The sequence below is a fragment of the Crocodylus porosus genome, unplaced genomic scaffold (genome assembly GCF_001723895.1).
Source record: "Crocodylus porosus isolate Cpor-Errol unplaced genomic scaffold, CroPor_comp1, whole genome shotgun sequence".
NCBI classification, from domain to species: domain Eukaryota; kingdom Metazoa; phylum Chordata; order Crocodylia; family Crocodylidae; genus Crocodylus; species Crocodylus porosus.
The window spans coordinates 35,895,264-35,914,920 of NW_017728907.1; the positions used below are offsets into that span (position 1 = coordinate 35,895,264).

The window sequence follows — 19,657 nt, forward strand, 5'->3', positions numbered from 1 at the left end:
AGGATGTTGGCGTCAGACAGTCCATTAAAGATGGCCTCTTTAATAAACTTTTCTAAGATCTTCCCCAGGATAGAAGTCAGGCTGATGGGCCTATACTTAGCCAGATCCACTTTCCTCCCTTTCTTGAAGATTGGCACCACGCTGGCCTTCTTCCAGTCTTCAGGTACTACACCAGAGCGCCAGGAGTTTTCAAAGATCCATGGCAGAGGCTGGGCTATGATGCTCACCAGCTCCTTGAGTACCCTGGGGTGTAGATTGTCAGGGCGGCTGACTTGAAGGTATCCAGCTTCTTAAGGTGTTCCTTCACAAGGTCAGCATTATTATTGTTGTAGCTGATGTATTTTTCTCAGGGACTCTGTTGTATGATTATTGTCTTAAACGGCAATTTCATTGGAAAGTCATTGCTATAGTAAGACAATGAGATTCTGAAGATGATGAGCGTTACATCAAGCAATTGTGTGGTTGTTGTATATATACATTTGTATAAAAAAGTAATTAAAATTTTAATATTTTTTCACAGTAGTAAACCTTTCACAGTAAGCAAAGCTGTGCAGTGCTTACCCTCAGAGTTTCCTGATGCATATAATTTAAGACACACTTTGTTTTCCGCATCGTAAAAAGACAACATATGTTTTGGAAAGGGCAGAAATAGCCCATGTACCCCTATGCAGCATGGGGCACAAATGGTTCTTAGAGATTTAAGCTATTATTATTGTAATATTGTAGGAGAACTAGTCATGAGCTAAGATCTGACAGTGAGAGACATAGAATATACATAGAATAAAAAGATGACCACTACCCTAAAACAGCTTAGTATAAAATGAGACAGTAGATGGATACAGACAGATTGGGAAGAACAAGGAAATGAAGCAACAAGTTTTCTCCTCCACTGTGACCCTACTGTGAAAGGGAGGATGTGGGATCAAAGCATTCCTCCCGCACAGCAGACCTCTAACTAGGCCTAGAACACCAGGAGCTACTGGGGGTGGGTTGATGTTATTAAACAAATCAAAAAATGTTAGATTTAAAAACCATTGCCTGGTTGGATTTGAGAAGTTGCAATCTATACAATCTTTTCTAAAACACACCAACATTTTTAGCATTATGTCCAGAGAAGTTTAGGGGATGATCTTGCATAAGTCTTTAAAATATCCTTTATTTATTTTCATGTATATTGACAGAAATAAAACAGCCTTAAATTTCCTTTGCACCAATAAGTTCCTACAGCTTAACTATTCTGCCCACTGTCATTTCTACTTGTCAAGAGACTGAACATGTATATGTTGATTGTGTATTATTGCTGCTTAGATTGTGTGCTATTGGTTGCTTGTACTACTGGTTGCTTAATACTGGGACATGCATCCCAATGTGGTTTGTTTTTTTTATTTGAACAGGGACATCCTGCGCTGGTGAAGGTCTTGTCCCAAGTATATGGGAGGATTTGTGGAAGGAAGATCGACCCTTACACAGATATCTTGGTGACAGTGGGAGGATATGGATCTCTGTTTAGTGCAATGCAGGCATTAATTGAAGAAGGCGATGAAGTAAGCTGCATTTGAAATATTCTACCATAGCCACCAAAATAAAATCTGTTATTTTGGTTGTTCATTTTTTAAGTTCTGGTTTAAATAAATGTGGCTTGAACTCCTGTTTGACTGTCACAGATTAAATTAGCTACACCAGATGATTGTGTCATGGAGACCAGAGCTTGTTGAATACTTTCAGAGGCTGCAGTAAGGAAACCATCCTGTGAATGCTTCCCCTCCCATTTGCTGGCATGCAAAACTCCTGTCCTATTTGTGATACCTGGAGTACAACACCCACCGATTCTTATTTTAGAAAACTTGTGGGTTGCTTTCTATATCAGAATAGCCCTCTTATTTCAGGTTTGATTCAGACTATTGTTTGTGGTGCCAAAAAAGAGTAAGCTAATTTTTAAACCCTCAATATTTTGGTTTTCTACATTAGATGTGATGATTCATCTCTTTCCTATTAATCCTTCTCCTTTTTACTTTGATACTGGAATTAGTTTTTTAGGAGGCAGTGTTTATTGTCTGCAACTGAGAAGTGCTTGTTTTGGTCTGGTACGCCAGCTTTCATCCTTTTATTGGTTTTACTTCTGCTTTGTCTTCTCATCTGTACCTTCTCTTCATTTCTTGGTGCTTTGATCTTCTGTTCTCCCTGCTTACCAGCCCTTGATTCTTTCCTATTAACACCACATTTTGCCATTGTCCTCTGTCTGTCTTCCCTACCTCTTCACGTTCTGTGCCCCTGTCCCCAAGCATATTTAACATTATATGTAAGCCATAGATGTGGTGTCAACTCTGGAAGAAATGACTGCATCTTATCTTTGAAGTCTTATCAATATTTGTTGTTTAAATGAAGCAGTACTTGAAATTATTAGATGAAAATTCTGCAACATCAGACCAAGGTTGAATACCAAAGATGCGCAATAAAACCATATGACCAGAGTATGTCCAAATAGAGCAGCAATTCTCAACCTTTTTAGACTCAGGGTACTCCTTCATAGGCTCAAGGCACCCCTCAGAAAATGCCAGCTCTTAGTTTTCACTTGACTACAAAAAAATAATGGAGCAATTCTTCTATTGCAAAGAACTCAACTTAATAGATCACAACAGGTCAAAATGTTTTTTACACTAGGAATTCCTGTTTGAAATCTGTATTTGTCTTGTGAATCATCTGACAGTGCACAACTAACATGCTAACACTGCGTAGCACCCCATGGAACCCTTGAAAGGATCTTGAGGAACCCAGGGTGCCATGGCACCCTGGTTGAGAGTCACTGGAACAGAGTAATAAGATATCTTTACCTATTGTTATGTGTCAGTTTTCACCTTTTAATTTCAGGTGATAATAATAGAACCCTTTTATGACTGTTATGAGCCCATGGTGAAGATGGCAGGAGCAAAACCTGTTTTTATTCCACTGAGATATGTGAGTATATTGGTTTAAAATATATATATATATTATTTAAGATATAGAATTCAGGATTCTGCTTTAAGGTTTGATAACCATGCTGTAGGAGATTTGTTCCTGCATAGTTTTTCGTAACATTTAACTGTATAATAAAAAGTGGAAGTCTTAACAGTGGTATAATTCAAAAGCTTTATAGATATAGGATTCTCAGGATTGGAAAGGGCATTGTTTCCTATTTAATACAATTCAAGTATTCCAAAAGCTTCTCAGGTCCTTTTATTAGACGCTATTCAAAAGGTTTTAAGATGCAAAATAAGGAAAGGGTTATCACCAGGCAGTGCAGTTTCTGTATGTATTGGTTTCTGATCTTATTTCAGAAGCTGACATTGTGACAGGATGCAGCTTCTTCCCCAAATCTGCCTACTAAATTAGGATTGATTTTTCAGTTGAAAAATTTACTATAAATAGAATGTTTTTTTCCTTTGATTGTCCAGAATAAGTTCTGCTGTGGTTCAGTTTTAGATAGCAAAATCTCCAATATTTGAAAGAAATCTCCTAATTGGTTGTTGTGAAAGGAGCAGGAAGCTTTTGTAAGACAATCTAGAGTGCTTAGAATTGAAGCAACATAGTATCATTCTGCCACCCTATGGAAGCCACTGTATTTGCATTCTAGCTGGTTGAGTTTTCACAAATCTGGGAAAGGGACAAGACAGAACTATGAATAAGTAACTGCTAAGCACTGTCAGCAGCATCCAGAACACTTGCAGGGATTTCCCTAAATAAGAGGAGTTAAAATTGTTAGTTTTTGTTTAGGTGAATGGTAGTTTTTCAGTACTTACAGAGAGGGTCTGTTTGAGTAATTCTTGGCCAGGGAGGCCGTAGAATCAGGACTTCTGCCACACAAAAAAGTAAGTCTTGTAGAATGTAGTGGGGGACTTGAATGTTCTCATGAGTACTTAAGGATAATAGAGTTTGGTGTGATTTCCATGCAGATTTCTGTACATCCATTATTTTCTGTGTAGGTTCTTACGCTTTGCCCATCACTATAATAGCTGCATACATGAAGATTTGTAGATTCATAGATGTTAGGTTCAGAAGGAACCTCTGTAGGTTATCGTGTCCAACCCCCCGCTGTGGGCACAAAAGAGTGCTGGGGTCAGACAACCCCAGCTAGGTGCTTGTCCAGTCTCCTCTTGAAGACCCCCGAGGTAGGGGAGAGCACCACCTGCCTTGGAAGCCCATTTCAGATTCTGGCAACCCTTACTATGAAGAAGTTCTTTCTAATGTCCAACCTAAATCTGCTCTCTGTCAATTTGTGGCCATTGTTCCTAGTTACTCCAGGGGGTGCCCTAGTAAATAGAGCATCTCCTATTCCCTGATTTCGTCCCCTGATGAGTTTATAGGCAGCCACAAGATCACCTCTCAGCTTTCACTTGAGATGGCTGAAGAGATCTAGGTCCCTCAGTCTCTCCTTGTACAGCCTTGCCTGCAGGCCTCTGACCCTCCGAGGGTTCAGAGTGGCCTTCTCTGAACCCTCTCAGGATTCTCTGCATCCCTCTTGAAGTGCGCCACCCAAAACTAGGCCAAGATTAAAAGGGCCGTCCTCACTACCCTCTCCTTAAACTGAAATGTCTTCCTCTTGCCTTCAGGATGCAGTGAAAACTGTATAATTTTAAGGACACAGATATTTCCTACTTCAACTTTTCTTTGGGTCTTCCTTGGAGGAAAGCATGGTCCAGTGTATAGCTTGCAATATACTGAAGTAATGCAGATATTTATTCTGATTATAGAAAAAAGCTGGAAACTCTGCATCTAGTGCTGATTGGGTTTTAGATCCCATTGAACTTGCAAGTAAATTTAATTCTAAAACAAAAGCGATTATACTGAATACGCCTCACAACCCAATAGGCAAGGTAAGACTTCTTTATCATAGTCATAATAGTTCCAGAATGAGCGTTATATTAACAGATTAATGTACTGGCCCTCACTTTTTTGCATTCTAGGTATATACCAAAGAAGAACTCCAGCTAATAGCTGATCTCTGTATTAAACATGACAGCCTGTGTATCAGTGATGAGGTGTATGAATGGCTGGTGTACACAGGAAATAAACACATTAAAATAGGTACTGATATTTGTATATTCACAAGAATGGTTGTGGAAGGGTTTCATAGATGTGCTTCCCTAAGATATATAAATGATGCTGTCAAGATGTTCAAATGGTAAGTTTAGTCTAATCTAAAATAATTATACTTTGGAAAAATTACCTCTATTATTCAAATATTTATTTAGAAGATTTTAAAGGTAGAATTTTCAAAAGCTCTTAAGTGATTTAGGAACACCAGTCTCATAGAAAGTTGTACTTCTAAATCACTTACAGGTGTTAGAAAAATCTCACCCTAATTTTATTATTTTGATTCGGAGAATGGTAGAATAATCACTACTTCTGTATCTACAGAGTCATGTAGATTGCTGTTGAGATAATAGACGGAAGACAAGTTAGTTAATTTTCCCTTTTCCTTACTGAGGCTGGGGTGTAACAGGAAACCACACTATTTTTGGCTCCATAATAAACAGAAAAAAAAACCAGCCAAAAGAACAGCTATAGTGAGTATACTTCCTACTGTGTCCTCCCAAGCATGGAGAGTATATTATGAATAACGAATGCTATTAACAGGAATTTCTTGTGTTTGCCAGTGTTAAGAATTGCTGCTGGGCAGTGTTGTTATGCATATTCCAGGGATGAATCAGACCACAGTATTTCATGCTGTCACTGTCCTTGAAATAGGATCTGATCTAACGCCTTTTGTATTCAGTGGGGTACTTTTATTGACTTCACTGAAATTGGACTGTTTGAGCAGATGTATTCAGTTTGCACAGTCAAAATATCTAAACCATATGCCTTAATCCTGTAAGTCCCAGTAAAGTCAGTGACATGGTATATACACTAAAACTAAAAATGGGATTATATGCAGGGTTGTGATCTAGCTGTCATCTTATTTGAAAAGGCTGAGGTATGCTACCTTAGCCATGCAAAGGTTTTGGATATGAAGGTAGCTGCTTGCTGTGGACTTACACATGGAGTTATAGGTCGTTATGGTGAAGGTGAATGTTGTTGCACAACAGAGAAACCCCTTAAGTTTAAACTGCTGATCCCCAAAGGCATAAAATGGACTTGAGTGGGATCCAGGAGAGTTGTGCTCTGTTCCTGGCTGTGACAGTGACATCATGTGTGACCCTGAGCAAGATACTTTGCCTCTCTGTGCCTTGGTTCCCCTTCTCCAAAGTGGCAGTGGTGATATCCTCCTCTTATAAAATGAGCTTGGAGATTTACTGATGAAACCCCCTTGCACAAGCTAATCCTTATTAATGAAAAAGTTTGATATAATTTACTGTAGCGATGTTGGAATACTGATAATTCAGTGAGTTATTTGCTGATCATAGGGGTACAGTGCCAGTGCAGTTAAGGTTTCTTGTAATGGCTCAAGAGTATGAGTTTGAACCTTGCTCTGCATTTGTACTAATAGCTTAGCTGACTTGTTTTAAATGGGTACCAGGTTGTTTGGTTTGGGCAGTCAAGGGCCAATGGATATAAATGCTCCCTTGTGTGCTGTTGGCCTCAGGAACTGGTGTGCCTTAACCACATGAGCCCGATGAGTCAAGAAGCCCTGATGGACTTTGACCTTGAGTTGGAGATTTGTATGTTAAGCTCCCATTGAGTGCAGGGGGGTGAGTAGGCCATGGGTTTTTTGCTTTTCTCCCACATGTGCTTTTTTAGGGCCATCCTAGTAGCTCAGTGGTAATGGAACACGGAGAGAAGGGGAAACTCACTGTCATCACTTTTTATTTCAACATTTTGAAGCAAAAAAAGAAAAATGAAAAATGAAAACTACCACATGAACAAAAGGCATTTTTATGGCTCAACATAAAATGTACGTTCCATTGTGATAATGACTCAAGTTAAAATGTTAGTCAAGTGGGTTTAGCCTACTGCTAACAGTATGCAGCTAACATGGGATGATCTTGTAATTTATTGTTAAAATCTACATACCATAAAAGCTTCAGGGTAAAAATGTAAATGATAAAGTCATTTTAGTAAAAGAAGCCAGACATATTTTTTTAACATCCAGTTCCTTAGTTTTTTATAACTATATATAAAGATAATATAAGAAAAAATGTGTCCACTATTTCAATATTTAGATACTGTAATAGTTCTATATTGCACTTCACATACTCCATCAAATGCAGTGACACATCTTTCATGAAAGATGCAGAATGGATATTGTATCAATTTACAGAGTCTGGTGGTGGTTCTTTAATATAATCTAATATGGGTTGCTAGCCATAGATCATAACATTAGCATAGTCTTTGTGCTGTCGCCTAGGCAGTTTCCTCTGGCACAGAACACTTCATCATGTCTGTAACCCTTATCTGACTTCTGTAAAAGTGCAAACCTCCTATGAGTAATAACTAGAGTTGCTCTGGCAGATTTAGAAATCACATATTATAACTGAGGATTTTTTGCATCTCATCAAAGAGAGTAGCGGCTCAGGTAACAGAATCATAGGAAGTTAAGGTTGGAAGGGAACTCAGGAGATCATCTAGTCCAACCCCCTGCTCAAAGCAGGATCTTCCCCAACTAGATCATCCCAGCAAAAACTTTGGCTAGCTGGGTTTTGAAAACCTCCAAGGATGGAGTTTCTCCTTCTCTGGGTAACCTGTTCCAGTGTTATACTATGTTCATATATAGTACCTTACTGAGTATTCCCAGCACTTGGTTGCTTTTACAGTTATATTCAAACTTTATATGGTTAAATGCAGTTCCATGAAGAAACTGAAAAAGTGTAACTCTCTTTTCAAATAAAATATTGGGAGCAAATTTACTGATTGAAAAAACAATGTATTGCCTTTGAGTGCAGTTACTTTTTTATAGTCTTCTTGCTGTCTGTCATAGAGTCTTAAGAAAAATATGCTTGGAAGGGACCTCAGGAGGTTATTTCCTCCTCAAAGGATCATCCTTGTCCTCACAACTGAATTCCTGGGATTAGGTGGCAAAGCAGTCTCAGTAAGAGGCAGCTGAAATTTTGACATTCAGAGACACTTCTCCATTTCTTCTTTTATTTTTAGTTTAACTTTGGAATTTTTCTTTTTGATTGGTGATACCCTCCATTAATACAGTGTAGCTTCTAGCTAGGAGCAATGCATATTTTATGTTTGTATGGAACATGTAGGTGCATCCTGTCTAATTAACTGTATTTTGTATGCAGCTACTTTGCCAGGGATGTGGGAGAGAACAGTAACTATTGGAAGTGCTGGAAAGACATATAGTGTAACTGGCTGGAAGGTGAGAACAAGTGGAAAATTAACTTAATAAATGACAGCATTTATTTATCTGACTTGAAAATTGACTTATGTTCTGTCATTTGAAAGTTTATGGTACTTCCAACACTTCAAGGAACTTGCAGGTGATATTTATTTGGAACCACCACCTGTCTTGTTACAAATGCATTCTAATCATACTCTATTCATTCTGAAATAAGTTCTTGTGAAAATGAAAGGATGGAGAATATGCCGTACAAAACACAATTTGATTTTTTGGGGGGGAGATCACACAGATAACACAAGGACCATTGTTTAGTTTTATAACATCCCAAACACCCAACAATCTGATTGTTTCCACTGATCAGGTACTCAGCTTTTTAAAACAACATTATTTGTGCCCACCATTGTTTTTAGTCCACAAAACTGTACACAAAACTCAGGTTCAGTGTTTCTGGGTGGTGTAGGCCCTCTAAGCATTTAAGCAGTAACAATTTTTTTTTTGAATACTGTAATAAAAGTAAGGGCAATACATTATGTCTAGGACATCACTCAGACATGCTAAAACAAATGCAGATATTTAGTTTGGTGGCCAGATTTTCAGATGTGCATACATTAAATATGCTTGAAAAAACTCATATTTTGAGCATCTTGCTTTTCTTATTCATCTGCTTTCTTTAAATTACACCACACCATATGAGCATCTCAGTGGTATATACAAGGACATATTTGAGTGTGTTTCTAACAAAGCATTAGTTTTGTTCTTTTCTGCACCTTTATAATTTACAAAATTGCCTTGACTCCTTTCATAAAATATTGGGAACAAATTTTCTGATTGGGAAAGCAATGAACTTTTTTTGAGTGCTTTTACTTTTTGAAATCCTCTGGCTGTTTGTCATAGAGTCTTAAAAATATGGTTGGAAGGGACCTCAGGAGGTTATCCTGTAAAACACCCTTTATAACATGAAGATGTCAAAGCAACAGTTAAGGAATGACATTGATTATCACAATGTGAATTATATCAGTTTGTTTTCTGCCCTTTAGATTAGGCTTCTGTTGCCTAATAGTATCTCTTAAGTTGTGGGATTCAGTAACATTCTAACTAGAAAATAAATCCTGCTCTCAGTCATTTCTAAAGCTACTGTTCTACAAAATGGGTGGATTTTATGTAAGTTAGTAAAGTTGCACTAGTGCTCTTGGACTGATGAATGTCTGAAGGTTTTTTTGTGGGGGAGTTGTTTTGTTTTGTGTTGTTTTAATTGTTATCCTTTTGCTATAATTCTTAATTGCTCACATACCTCATCTTGAAAAAAATAATTATATGTTTTCACCCCACTTAGCTTGGTTGGTCCATTGGTCCCCAGCATCTTATAAAACATTTGCAAGTTGTTCAGCAGAATACGCTGTATACCTGCTCCACTCCATTGCAGGTGGGTATAAGTGGAGGCAGGGAAGCACTGTGTTTGTATAGCCTTGCAGAAAGGAACACAGATCCTTAGGCAGTGTTGCAGAAAAAGTTAATAATGAATTCTGAGGTATAAAAATGTATATATTGTAGCTTGTTATGAATAAAAGTGCTGGTGAACAAGACAAATTAGAGAGTAGCTAACCAGACAGACATCTTAAGAAACACTAGAACCCTGCAAACTCTCCCTTTGTTAATCTATAAGCCTGATCATTGTTGAATAAACTCTGGCCATTTCACTTCTTTCTTAGCAGTAGTGGCTGCTTGCGGATGTTAAAAAAAAACCAAAATGTGTTTTATCAGAAGAAGCAGTGCATTAGTTTGACCCAGCTCTGCAGCATCTGTATAGATTGGGCACTTCAGCGGGGCTTTTGGGCACTTCTGTTTAAAGGTGATTCAATCAGCTATTAGATAAAAGCACCAAAAAAGCCCCATTAAAGTGCTTGATTTAGAGGTTGGGCGAGACAGGTCCAGCTAAAGTGCTGCCTCTTCTTGGCATGTGCAGGGCTTGGTGCGCCAAGTTTAAAGTGCTGTTTTTTGGTGGGGAGTTAACATCTACAAGTAGCCATTGTAATTACAGGATGCTGCAGTGAAGTTTCGTTTTACTAAGAATTTCTTATATCCAATAGACTACAGCTTGGTTACCAGTATTCAGTGATACTGTATCATCAATTATTTAGTCAAAAGTGTAAAAGCGTAAAACAAGGTTTATGGCTTCCTCTGTTTGCAGAGTCTATGACCCTGACTAATCCTACTGGGTGTTTCCCAAGGTATATGAAAATAATTACATGTTATGATGCAGTGTGAGAAGACTCATATCCTGTGCAACATCACAGCAACTTCTCCCAGTGACTTCAGTAGAAAGGGCCCACTCAAATGATCACTTGTACACTAATCATGTTTGCAGGAGGCTTTGGCACAAGCTTTCTTGATTGACTTTAAACGCATGGATGACCCAGACTGCTACTTTTATTCACTGTCTCGAGAACTGGAAGGCAAGCGTAATCGGATGGCTCAGTTGCTTCAGGAAGTTGGATTGAAGCCTGTCATACCAGAGGGAGGATACTTCATGATCGTGGATGTTTCTGCACTAAGTTAGTGAACGTTCATTGAAGGAGTGGGATCAAATGCTGTAGTTAAGGTTAAAATGTAACTTCAATTTTAACTTCCTCCTTTTCATTTTAAAGCAATTTTTTTTAGGGCTGAAATTTTACATATTTGGTCTTGGCCTAATGTGATTTTTTTTTTTAAGGTTTAACAAAATCCATTAATCCAATTTAGAGTTATATGGGATTTCAAATTACTACCTTTACTTTTCATTTAACCAAATCCTGTGGTTCTTATAGAGAGGTTGTGAAATTGCAAGACAGAGACAGTACTTAAAAGGACTTCTTTATGAAGGTCTAAAATACATTTGAGAATTGCTGATCTGTAGTTTAATATCCTGGACCCATATATAAAAAAGTTACTGTATTGGCTCAAATCCAATACAAGGTTTTTTCCCCCCCGCCATTTAGCTTTGAGGGGGATCATCTTGGATTTGAATATAGCTTGGGGCAGGTGGTGGCTCAGCTCTGGCTTTGGCCCTGGCATTGGGGCTGAAGCCAGAGCTGAGCCAGAGCCTGTCCCAGACTGGAATTTGGCAGGGGAGGGGCCAACCAGCCCAGGGAGCATGGGATAGAACACAGGGCAGGGGGGAAACCTGCTCTCTTTGTGCCTGTGCAAGTGCTTGTGCCTGTGCCTGCCTGCCTCCCCCAACCCCTGCAGCTCCCCTGTCTTACCTTCTGCTGTAGCTCCAGTCCGTTTAGCTTAGACCCAGCCCAAATCAGCTGCCACTTCTCCCTGGCCAGGCTGGGCTGGAGCTGCTACCATTGCTGCTGCCTGCCCCAGGAGGGGCAGGAACAGGGGGAGCAAGAGGTGGAGGAGGCAGGTTGCAGAGGGGAGCAGGGGATGGGAATAGATAAGGGGGCAGGCACTGGCACAGGGGAATAAGGAGCAGAGGAGCAGTGGGTAGGGGTCTGGCCTTTTGCCCCCTGCCACTGCTTTACCCACCACAGCCATGGGTGGGACAAATTTAGGATGACCTTCTGCTAATTAGATTCTATACCTGGAAAATTATAACACATTTATAATTTTCCAGGTATAGAATCTAATTATTGGGAGGGTTGTCTTAGATTTGGATAAATACAGTACAGTATAACTTCATGAACCTGGCAGACTTGGGACCGAGCACCTGTCAGAAATGTGAGAATTCTGGATTTTTAAAACCTGAGCGGCAGCCAGTCCTGGAGCTGGGGGGGTGGGGTGGGCAACAGTAGTGGTGGCCAGTCTCAGAGCAGTGGCACAGGGTGTTGGATGGTGACTGCAGCTGCTGCATGCAAGCCTCCGCCTGCACTGCTCTGGCACCCACCACTGCTACTCCTCAGTGGAGTGTAGTTTTAAAAAGTGCCAGATTTTCAGTGATCCTGGATTTTTTTTATATCCGGATTTATGAGGTTATACTGTATTTCCTTTGGTAGAAAGTTACTTTACACATTAGAAACACTTGTTTATTGTCTAAATTTCAAATTATATCAAAGTTTTAAAATCCATATGGAACTTAAAGATGCTTTCATATCAAAGGAAAATTTCCCCTAGAGCAGGGGCAGGCATTTATTTCAGGCGGAGGGATGCTTACTGAGTTTTGGCAAGCCATCAAGGGCTGCATGATAGGCAGCCAGGGGCAGATAAATATCACTTTTCTAAATTTTTTAGGGGCCCCGCGGGCCAGATATAATGGCCTGGCACACCACATCCAGCCCATGGGCCGCGTTTTGCCCACCCCTGCCCTAGAGCAATGTTTCTCAACCAGGGTGTTGCATGATTCTTTTAAGGATGCCATGGGGTACTGCACAGTTTAGCACTGCACTGTGTGCAGACAGCTACACATGATTTGCAAGATAACTTCAGTGACTTCAAGTAGGAATCCCTAGAGTTCAAAAGACTTCTGAGCTTTTGTGGCCTTTCTGAGTTCTTTGCAACAAAAGGATTGCTTTATTATTTTTCTCTAGTCAAAAGATGAGTGAAATTTTAGAGTGGGCATTTCCTGAGGGGTGCTTTGAATTTTAAAAGATGGAGAAGCACTGCCTTAAAGGAATGGCATCTAGTGTTACAACTTTGATTGACTGGTCATAATAGCACTTACATAGCAAACGTATAAAGACAACAACAACTTTATGAAAATGACCCCAGGCAATAGGTCAATATACATATCCCAGTTTTACAAATGAGGAAACTGCTGCTCAGAGAGGTTGTGTGACTTTTCTGAAATCTTGTAACATATCACTGTCAAAACCAGGATTTGGGTGGTTGAAGTACAGGACTCAGTTCATCCTTTCCAGTATTTTTAAATTAAAATTGTTGTGACGTGTTACTTTTTTTTCTGAAGTATGGTAGTTGTAATAGAGAAAGCCAACAGTTTATTCTTCCTGGGATCTGGGAAGTCCTGTAATATTATGTTCCATCTTACATTTGTTTGTCATTTTAGATGTGGATCTTTCTGATATGGTGGAGGACAGGCCTTATGATTATAAATTTGTGACATGGATGATAAAATCCAAGGTAAGAGGGTCTCTCTCTTCTTCAGTGACTCAAACACAGGTTGACATTTTAGAAATATTTGTATCCCTAAAACAAAAATTAAATACTTCTGCACCTGTAAAATGATGGAACCAAAGTGTTTTCAAAATGCAGCTTGGAGGGGGCCGGAGGTTTGGGTGTATGTATCCTATGAACTGTGGTACTCTGGTAGCTAAAATCTTGCTAAACACATTGTAAATGCAGCTTGCATGTTGTTTTTATTGTTCTGTTTTGTCCCAGTGATTGCTCTTCTTTCACACACAATGTATCTGTACTGCTGGATGGCAAAGCTGGCATTACTTTGCCAGCAGAAAGAGGGGTTTTTCTGCCACCAGAGGGGAGCTCTGAGTGCAGGCACATTCATAGTTTGGCCAGCAGCCCCGTGTCATGTACACTGTGTTGTGATCAAGTCAGTCTAGGCTTAGCAAACAGATGCTAAGCTCAATGAATGCATTATCAATCTCCGTAGCGAAGATGAACCTGTTGACTTCAGCATTTCAGGTTTAGGTTCTGATGTTTGGTATACAAATTCTGAAATGAGTCCGTTCAGTTCTCATGAAGGAAAGGAGGGTTCTGAAATCAAGGCTGCAAAATTATCTAACTTAAAACTGATTTTATCCTTGTGTGTAGCAAACAGATCATTACATTTCATTTTTCAGAAGCTGTCAGCAATTCCTCTGACAGCATTTTGTGGCCTGGAGACTAAAGAGCAATTTGAGAAATATATACGGTTTTGCTTCATCAAAGTAAGTTTGTGTCTTTCTCTAGAAGTCTGTTTTCACAGTAGTGTTGTTGGCTATTACTGGAGTTTTCACGCTTGTTTATTAAAAAACACAATAATGAACAAATGAAGGAAAAAAACAGTATAGAGGTTTACAGGGAAGATTGGACATTATATTCTGTTCTGGTTGAAGGCTCTAACAGCAAAATGTCAGCTTATAATCAAATTAAGCAACACAAAGTAGCCTTGAGCCCTTTGTTTATAGGCTCTTCACCCCAGAAGGAGGTGGACTGGCTGAGAAGGATAAGTTGCCAGGCATAAGCTGATTCTTAGCACATTCTCCTCTCTATCTCTACTAACAGTATTCTGTGGGCTTACTTTGTTTTGGAAGCTAGCCTCATGTTGAGCAGGCAGGTGATATCAATATACATGCTCTCTTCTAGATACACTTATTAACTACAGACTAAAGGAATCATGCTGGTGTTTAGTGGATAATGTATTCCAGCTTGCACCATCTTGCCTGCCTCATCCTAATCATCTTTTATGTCATTTATAATTAATTTTGTCTGCTTGTGGAAATTCCACTCACTTATCTTAAATAACTTAAGGTTTAGAAAGAACTTTAATTACAAAGAGTATGAAGGGGAGCATGCCTAAAAATGAATCAAAATCAGTAAGTTGCAACTTGATTAGCCTGTCATTTCTTCAGTACAACCTTTTTCCTTCTTCATCCTAATGCACCCATTTGAAGCTTTTCGTAGGAAATCAGAAATGATGCATGGTAGGGACTGTGTCTTATACTACAGCTTCCACCATTTCTGCTGCCTCCAGTAAGTCTTGGAGAACTCTGAAGCTAGAGTAGAAATAGTCCCTTGACCACAGCTGTGTGCACATTACTGTGCAAATTGACTTGGAAAATGAACTTGAGTAAATGTTTGACATTGGTGTATTGCTAGCTCACCAGTATGGATAAAAATGTTTTTTAATATAATACCAGTCAAATCAATCTGTAGACTGCTGTGTGACTCAAAGCTGTACCTAAATGACAAGACTTGGCCAGAATACACACATTTGGGGAGGTGTTTGATCAGCCATAGCATGGTTTTTCTATATGAGTTTTTTTTTTTTTTTAAAAGAACCCCAACCCTGTCTACACAGATTAGTTAACTATGATAGCTTGAATTCAGGTGACTAGTGGACAAGAAATGCCTTTGTATGACTAAATACATCAGACATGGTTGCACAACTATATACTTATGTACATTGCATTTTTTGTAATGACGCCAAGGAAAGCCAAGAAGTTGTCTGAAATTTCTTGAGTTGGATTGTGACAAAAATGGCTGAGTTGGGAAATTCTACCTACTGTAATGGCGGCTTTCTGTTTTTGCAGCAAGACAGCACTTTGGATGCAGCAGAGATGATCCTGAAGAAGTGGAGTAAACAGACAGCTTAATTTTGATTAACAGCGCTCTCTGACATAAGTATTATATACATTTAAAAACAGATTACTTAATACGATACATGATGGATATGAAATAATAAGCAACTTTGTGCTGCCACTGGCTGAGTAGCTGAAATGGTGATTTATTCAATTCAGATAATGTGATTCAAGGAGTCATTTTCAGTCTTTTCCAAACTGTTGGCTATTTCCCAAAATATACATGGGAGCCTATGCTTCTGAGAAAAATAAAACAAGATTTGCTAGGAAGTTGAAAAAACCCAAAGTGTAAACATTAAGACTTAACAGAAAAAAGAATTGAGGAAGTAGGAGCTGCTTCTGATGTAGAAATATGGGAACCTGTGGGAAATAGTAGAATTTGAAAGTAAAACATTGGATTCCATAAATTACAGTAGTTTGGTGCAGAGGGAAATTAAGATATGGTAAAGGTTAGGTGGTTTCTATGTCCTTGTGTGGAAGGGTTTTTTGTTTTTTCATTTGTTTTGATTTTCTTACACACCAAAATAAAGTTTACACTATTCAGTCAATGCTGTTTTTGAGAGAGAGGTAACTGTGCTACATACCATTATTTCTGTTTTAATTTCCTACAGTTGTCAAATTTTACTATTTGTGAAAGTGCTTGATCTTCAATAAAGTTCTAAAAGTAGCAGATGATGTAAGACTTTACCTATACATTCATACATTTAAAAAAAAAGAGCTAGTTCAAAATGCACCTTGACAATCCTTAACTATACAGTCAATGAAGTAACCTACTCCTGCAGTCCCTTCGCAGTTGTTAACTCTACATCAAAATAGATCCTTAAATAAAATCTCATGAAAACTCAAGAGTGGGCATTGTATTGTGCAATTGAGGTTGGTGAAACTTGACTATTTTGGGCTGAGGGAGTGAGAAGGGCAAATCCTGAAGTGGATGAGTTCCCGTGGGGAATTCCCACCAGCTTCACCTCTTGCATACATCAGAGAGGTTCTGGATGGTTTCATCATCCCCAAACTGGTTCCCACCTGACAAAAAGCAGTCCAGAGTAGCTCTTGGGAAGAGATTGCTATGTTCTTTTTCCATGACTTCTATATTGGTGAAAGGTAGGGTAGATTTGCACTTTATAGACTAACTAAAAAGACATTTAGACATCTGTAAGAACTACTTCACAGTCAGGGCAGCTAGGATCTGGAACCAACTTCCAAAGGAAGTGGTGTTGGCTCCTACCCTGGGGGTCTTTAAGAGGAGGCTTGATGCCTACCTGGCTGGAATCATCTGAGCCCAGTTTTTTCTCCTGCCCAGGCAGGGGGTCGGACTTGAAGATCTACAAGGTCCCTTCCAACCCTACTTCTATGATTCTATGATAAATCAGAGGCATATTATGCTGCCAGAAGCAGCAGGTTACTTCATTAGATGCTAAGGTGATCTTGTAAGGTAGAGTTGGAACAAGCTTAGTACATATTTGCAAAATATCATCTTCCTTGTTCTGCCTGGGGTTCAGAATCTTAAGGACTACCAGTGTGTCATTGGCTTGAACAAAAAGTGTCTCATCCATAAGTAAATTTACTACCCACAGCTGAGCTGGCAGCAGCTGCCACATTTCTTTGTCAGTTTGTCACCTTGGCCTTGGACACCCATTCTCAACAGCTGGAATCTCCTTCATTGTTCTGTCATCCAGTTCTTGACACCATCACAAGAAATTAATCAGAAATCTTTTTTGTTAAAGGAGATGAAGTCTGTTACCTTTGTTCTCCATATTGAAAAAGTTCTTGGGAAATAAAATTTGCTGCCCGTGAGTTATCAGATACATCCTGGGGAAATAAATTCCAGGGAAAGCTACCTCATGTTTCCCAAATGCCATTGTATTGAAAATTCCCACTGTAAATTCTGTGCGGAAGATGTGCAGGAAACTGTAGGACATTTGCCCAGAGAACATTTCAGAAAGATCTCTTCCAGCATGCTAGTTTGAGTGCAAGAAAAACGTATAATTTTTCTTCATGTATTTCAGCTTGTAACATGACAAACATGTTATGATATCAGACTGTCTGTATCAGTGTCTTGGCACATGTTATACTTATGGCGTAATTGTGTTCTGCCCACATGGGCTGCAGAGCAAGGCACTTTAAAATGCTGGGTTGCAGGGAGCCAGGCTGAACTAGCAGTTTTTAAATGCCAGATGTCCTGAGGACATTGAGATGAGGGAGAGATTCCCTGATTCCAAGGTCTCAGTGGCCGGGGATTTCTAAAAGCCATGTCTGCAGCTGGGCTGTCCCAGGGCCATTCTGACAATCAGCTGATTGTCAGACCTTGGCCCAACAGCCCAGGCTCTTCACTCGATCTAGAACCATCGGGGCTGGGTCTGATAATCAGCGGATTGTCACACCTGGCCCTCACAATCTAGGGTCTCAAACTGGACCTGGGAGCATTGGGGCTTTGGGGCCCAGTTGATTGTTGTACCTCCTCTTGACCCAACCAGGACTGCCAGGGCTCAGTCTGACAATCAAGTAATTAATTATTGGACCTGGCCCCAAGAGCCTCTGGCCTGGAATCTACTGGTGGCTGGGGGTAGCCCTGTGTGTCCAGAACAGAGCCTCCCCTGCCCAATCTGCAGGATCAGGCTGGGGGCAGCTGAGCAGTGGCTCGCTTGGGATCAGAGGAATTTTTTAAAGCCCCATCACAGCAGGAGGCACGATGTTTGGCATGGGGCATAAAATTCCTTTGATCTCAAATGCACCATTGTTTTAATATCTGCCAGGGTCCTTATACTGGGTCCAAAGCAAAAGGCAGGTGCAGTAGAGAATGGGGAGCCTCAAGGCTTACAGCTGTCTTTTTTCTCAATTGTGCTAAAACTAAACAAATGTCCCAATATGAATGTACCATAAAAAAAGAAAGCATTTTCTCTATTGTATAGATCAATTCTATATTTTTGTAGTATCTTAATCTAATGATAAAGACTGTATACTGTTGGAATTTTCACCTATCTTTGAAACAAATGCCTCAGTGCCTTACAGAATTCAATAATGTCTATAACTTCATATCAACATACTTTAATGAATTTGAAAAGCTTAGTATAATGTAATATAATTCTAAATGATAGTACTGACGTGGCACATTGTTGTAGATGCTGCTATCCAAAATCTTCAGAAGTTGTGTGGAGAGGTAATGATGCGGAAGCTATTGTTCATACAGGAAGCTGTCCTCACTTTGACATCTATAGAAAAACATTTAACTAAATCTGTGTAATCTTTCTTTCCTGATGACAGTTAGTGAAAAGTTGTTGCTGACGGGGATAGACAGAAACTAAAACTATTGTGTTTTGGTATTTATCATTTTTTGGTATTTATCATTCTTATATTCCTTTTATTTCAAAATAAAAATTTAGTTAAAACAAATTTAAGTGTGGCCTGTGTACATCTAATCCATCAGGAGACTGATTAGTAACATTAGTCACAATTTTACCCCATAGTCAGATTGAAGGACTATGGGGGGTTTTTTGCCTTCTTCTGTAGCAGGGGTCATGGCCCTCTACCTGGGATCTCTTGAGCATATATTAACAGCCTTTTATAGAAACAGAACATTGGCTGCTATGTTTCCCCCACTTTACCTGTGGCAGGTTACGGTGCTATGTCTTGTGTTGTGTCAGGGTTGATGGTACTTTTATGAAATAAGTTTAGATTATGGATTTCATAGCTTTCATAGACATTAGGGCTGGAAGGGACCTTGGAAGATCATCGAGTCCAGCCCCCTGCTCCAGGGACAGGAAGTCAGCTGGGTTCATAGGATCCCAGCAAGATAAACATCCAGATTTCTCTTGAAGGTGTTCAAAGTAGGTGCTTGAACCACCTCCAATGGCAGGCTATTTCAGACCTTGGGGACTCGGACAGTAAAGAAGTTCTTCCTTATGTCCAGCCTGTCTTGCCAGAGTTTATAACCATTCAACCTTGTAATCCCTCGGGGCACTCTGGTGAACAGACATTCTCCCAGATCCTGGTGAACACCCCTTATAAACTTATAGGTGGCCATCAGATTGCCCCTGAGCCTGCGCTTTTCCAGTCTGAAAAGTCCCATAAGCTCTCAGCCTCTCATTATAAGGTCTGTTTTCCTGACCTCTGATCATGTGCGTGGCTCTTCCCTGCACTCTCTCAAGCTTCTCCACATCCT

The 19,657-nt window shown here is 39.6% G+C and overlaps 1 protein-coding gene and 1 long non-coding RNA gene across 6 annotated transcripts in view; one reads left to right on the top strand and one right to left on the bottom strand.

Moving 5' to 3' along the window:
• Window positions 1–16,173, top strand: part of KYAT3 (kynurenine aminotransferase 3) — a 34,569-nt gene extending 18,396 nt beyond the window's left edge. For 4 of the 5 annotated variants that reach the window (XM_019531141.1, XM_019531142.1, XM_019531140.1 and 1 more), the window contains 10 exons: window positions 1,395–1,544; window positions 2,869–2,955; window positions 4,728–4,850; window positions 4,941–5,061; window positions 8,205–8,281; window positions 9,597–9,686; window positions 10,629–10,815; window positions 13,248–13,321; window positions 13,999–14,085; window positions 15,451–16,173. In XM_019531141.1, the coding sequence (XP_019386686.1) occupies window positions 1,395–1,544; window positions 2,869–2,955; window positions 4,728–4,850; window positions 4,941–5,061; window positions 8,205–8,281; window positions 9,597–9,686; window positions 10,629–10,815; window positions 13,248–13,321; window positions 13,999–14,085; window positions 15,451–15,513 (1,059 nt within the window). In that variant the 3' untranslated portion in view covers window positions 15,514–16,173. The remainder of the gene's footprint in view (window positions 1–1,394; window positions 1,545–2,868; window positions 2,956–4,727; window positions 4,851–4,940; window positions 5,062–8,204; window positions 8,282–9,596; window positions 9,687–10,628; window positions 10,816–13,247; window positions 13,322–13,998; window positions 14,086–15,450) is intronic. The other variant, XM_019531144.1, reaches the window with a different exon arrangement.
• Window positions 16,174–17,511: 1,338 nt separating this feature from the next.
• Window positions 17,512–19,657, bottom strand: part of LOC109307313 — a 19,197-nt gene continuing 17,051 nt past the window's right edge. The window contains exon 3 of the long non-coding RNA XR_002100229.1: window positions 17,512–18,329. This is a non-coding gene — a long non-coding RNA (uncharacterized LOC109307313). The remainder of the gene's footprint in view (window positions 18,330–19,657) is intronic.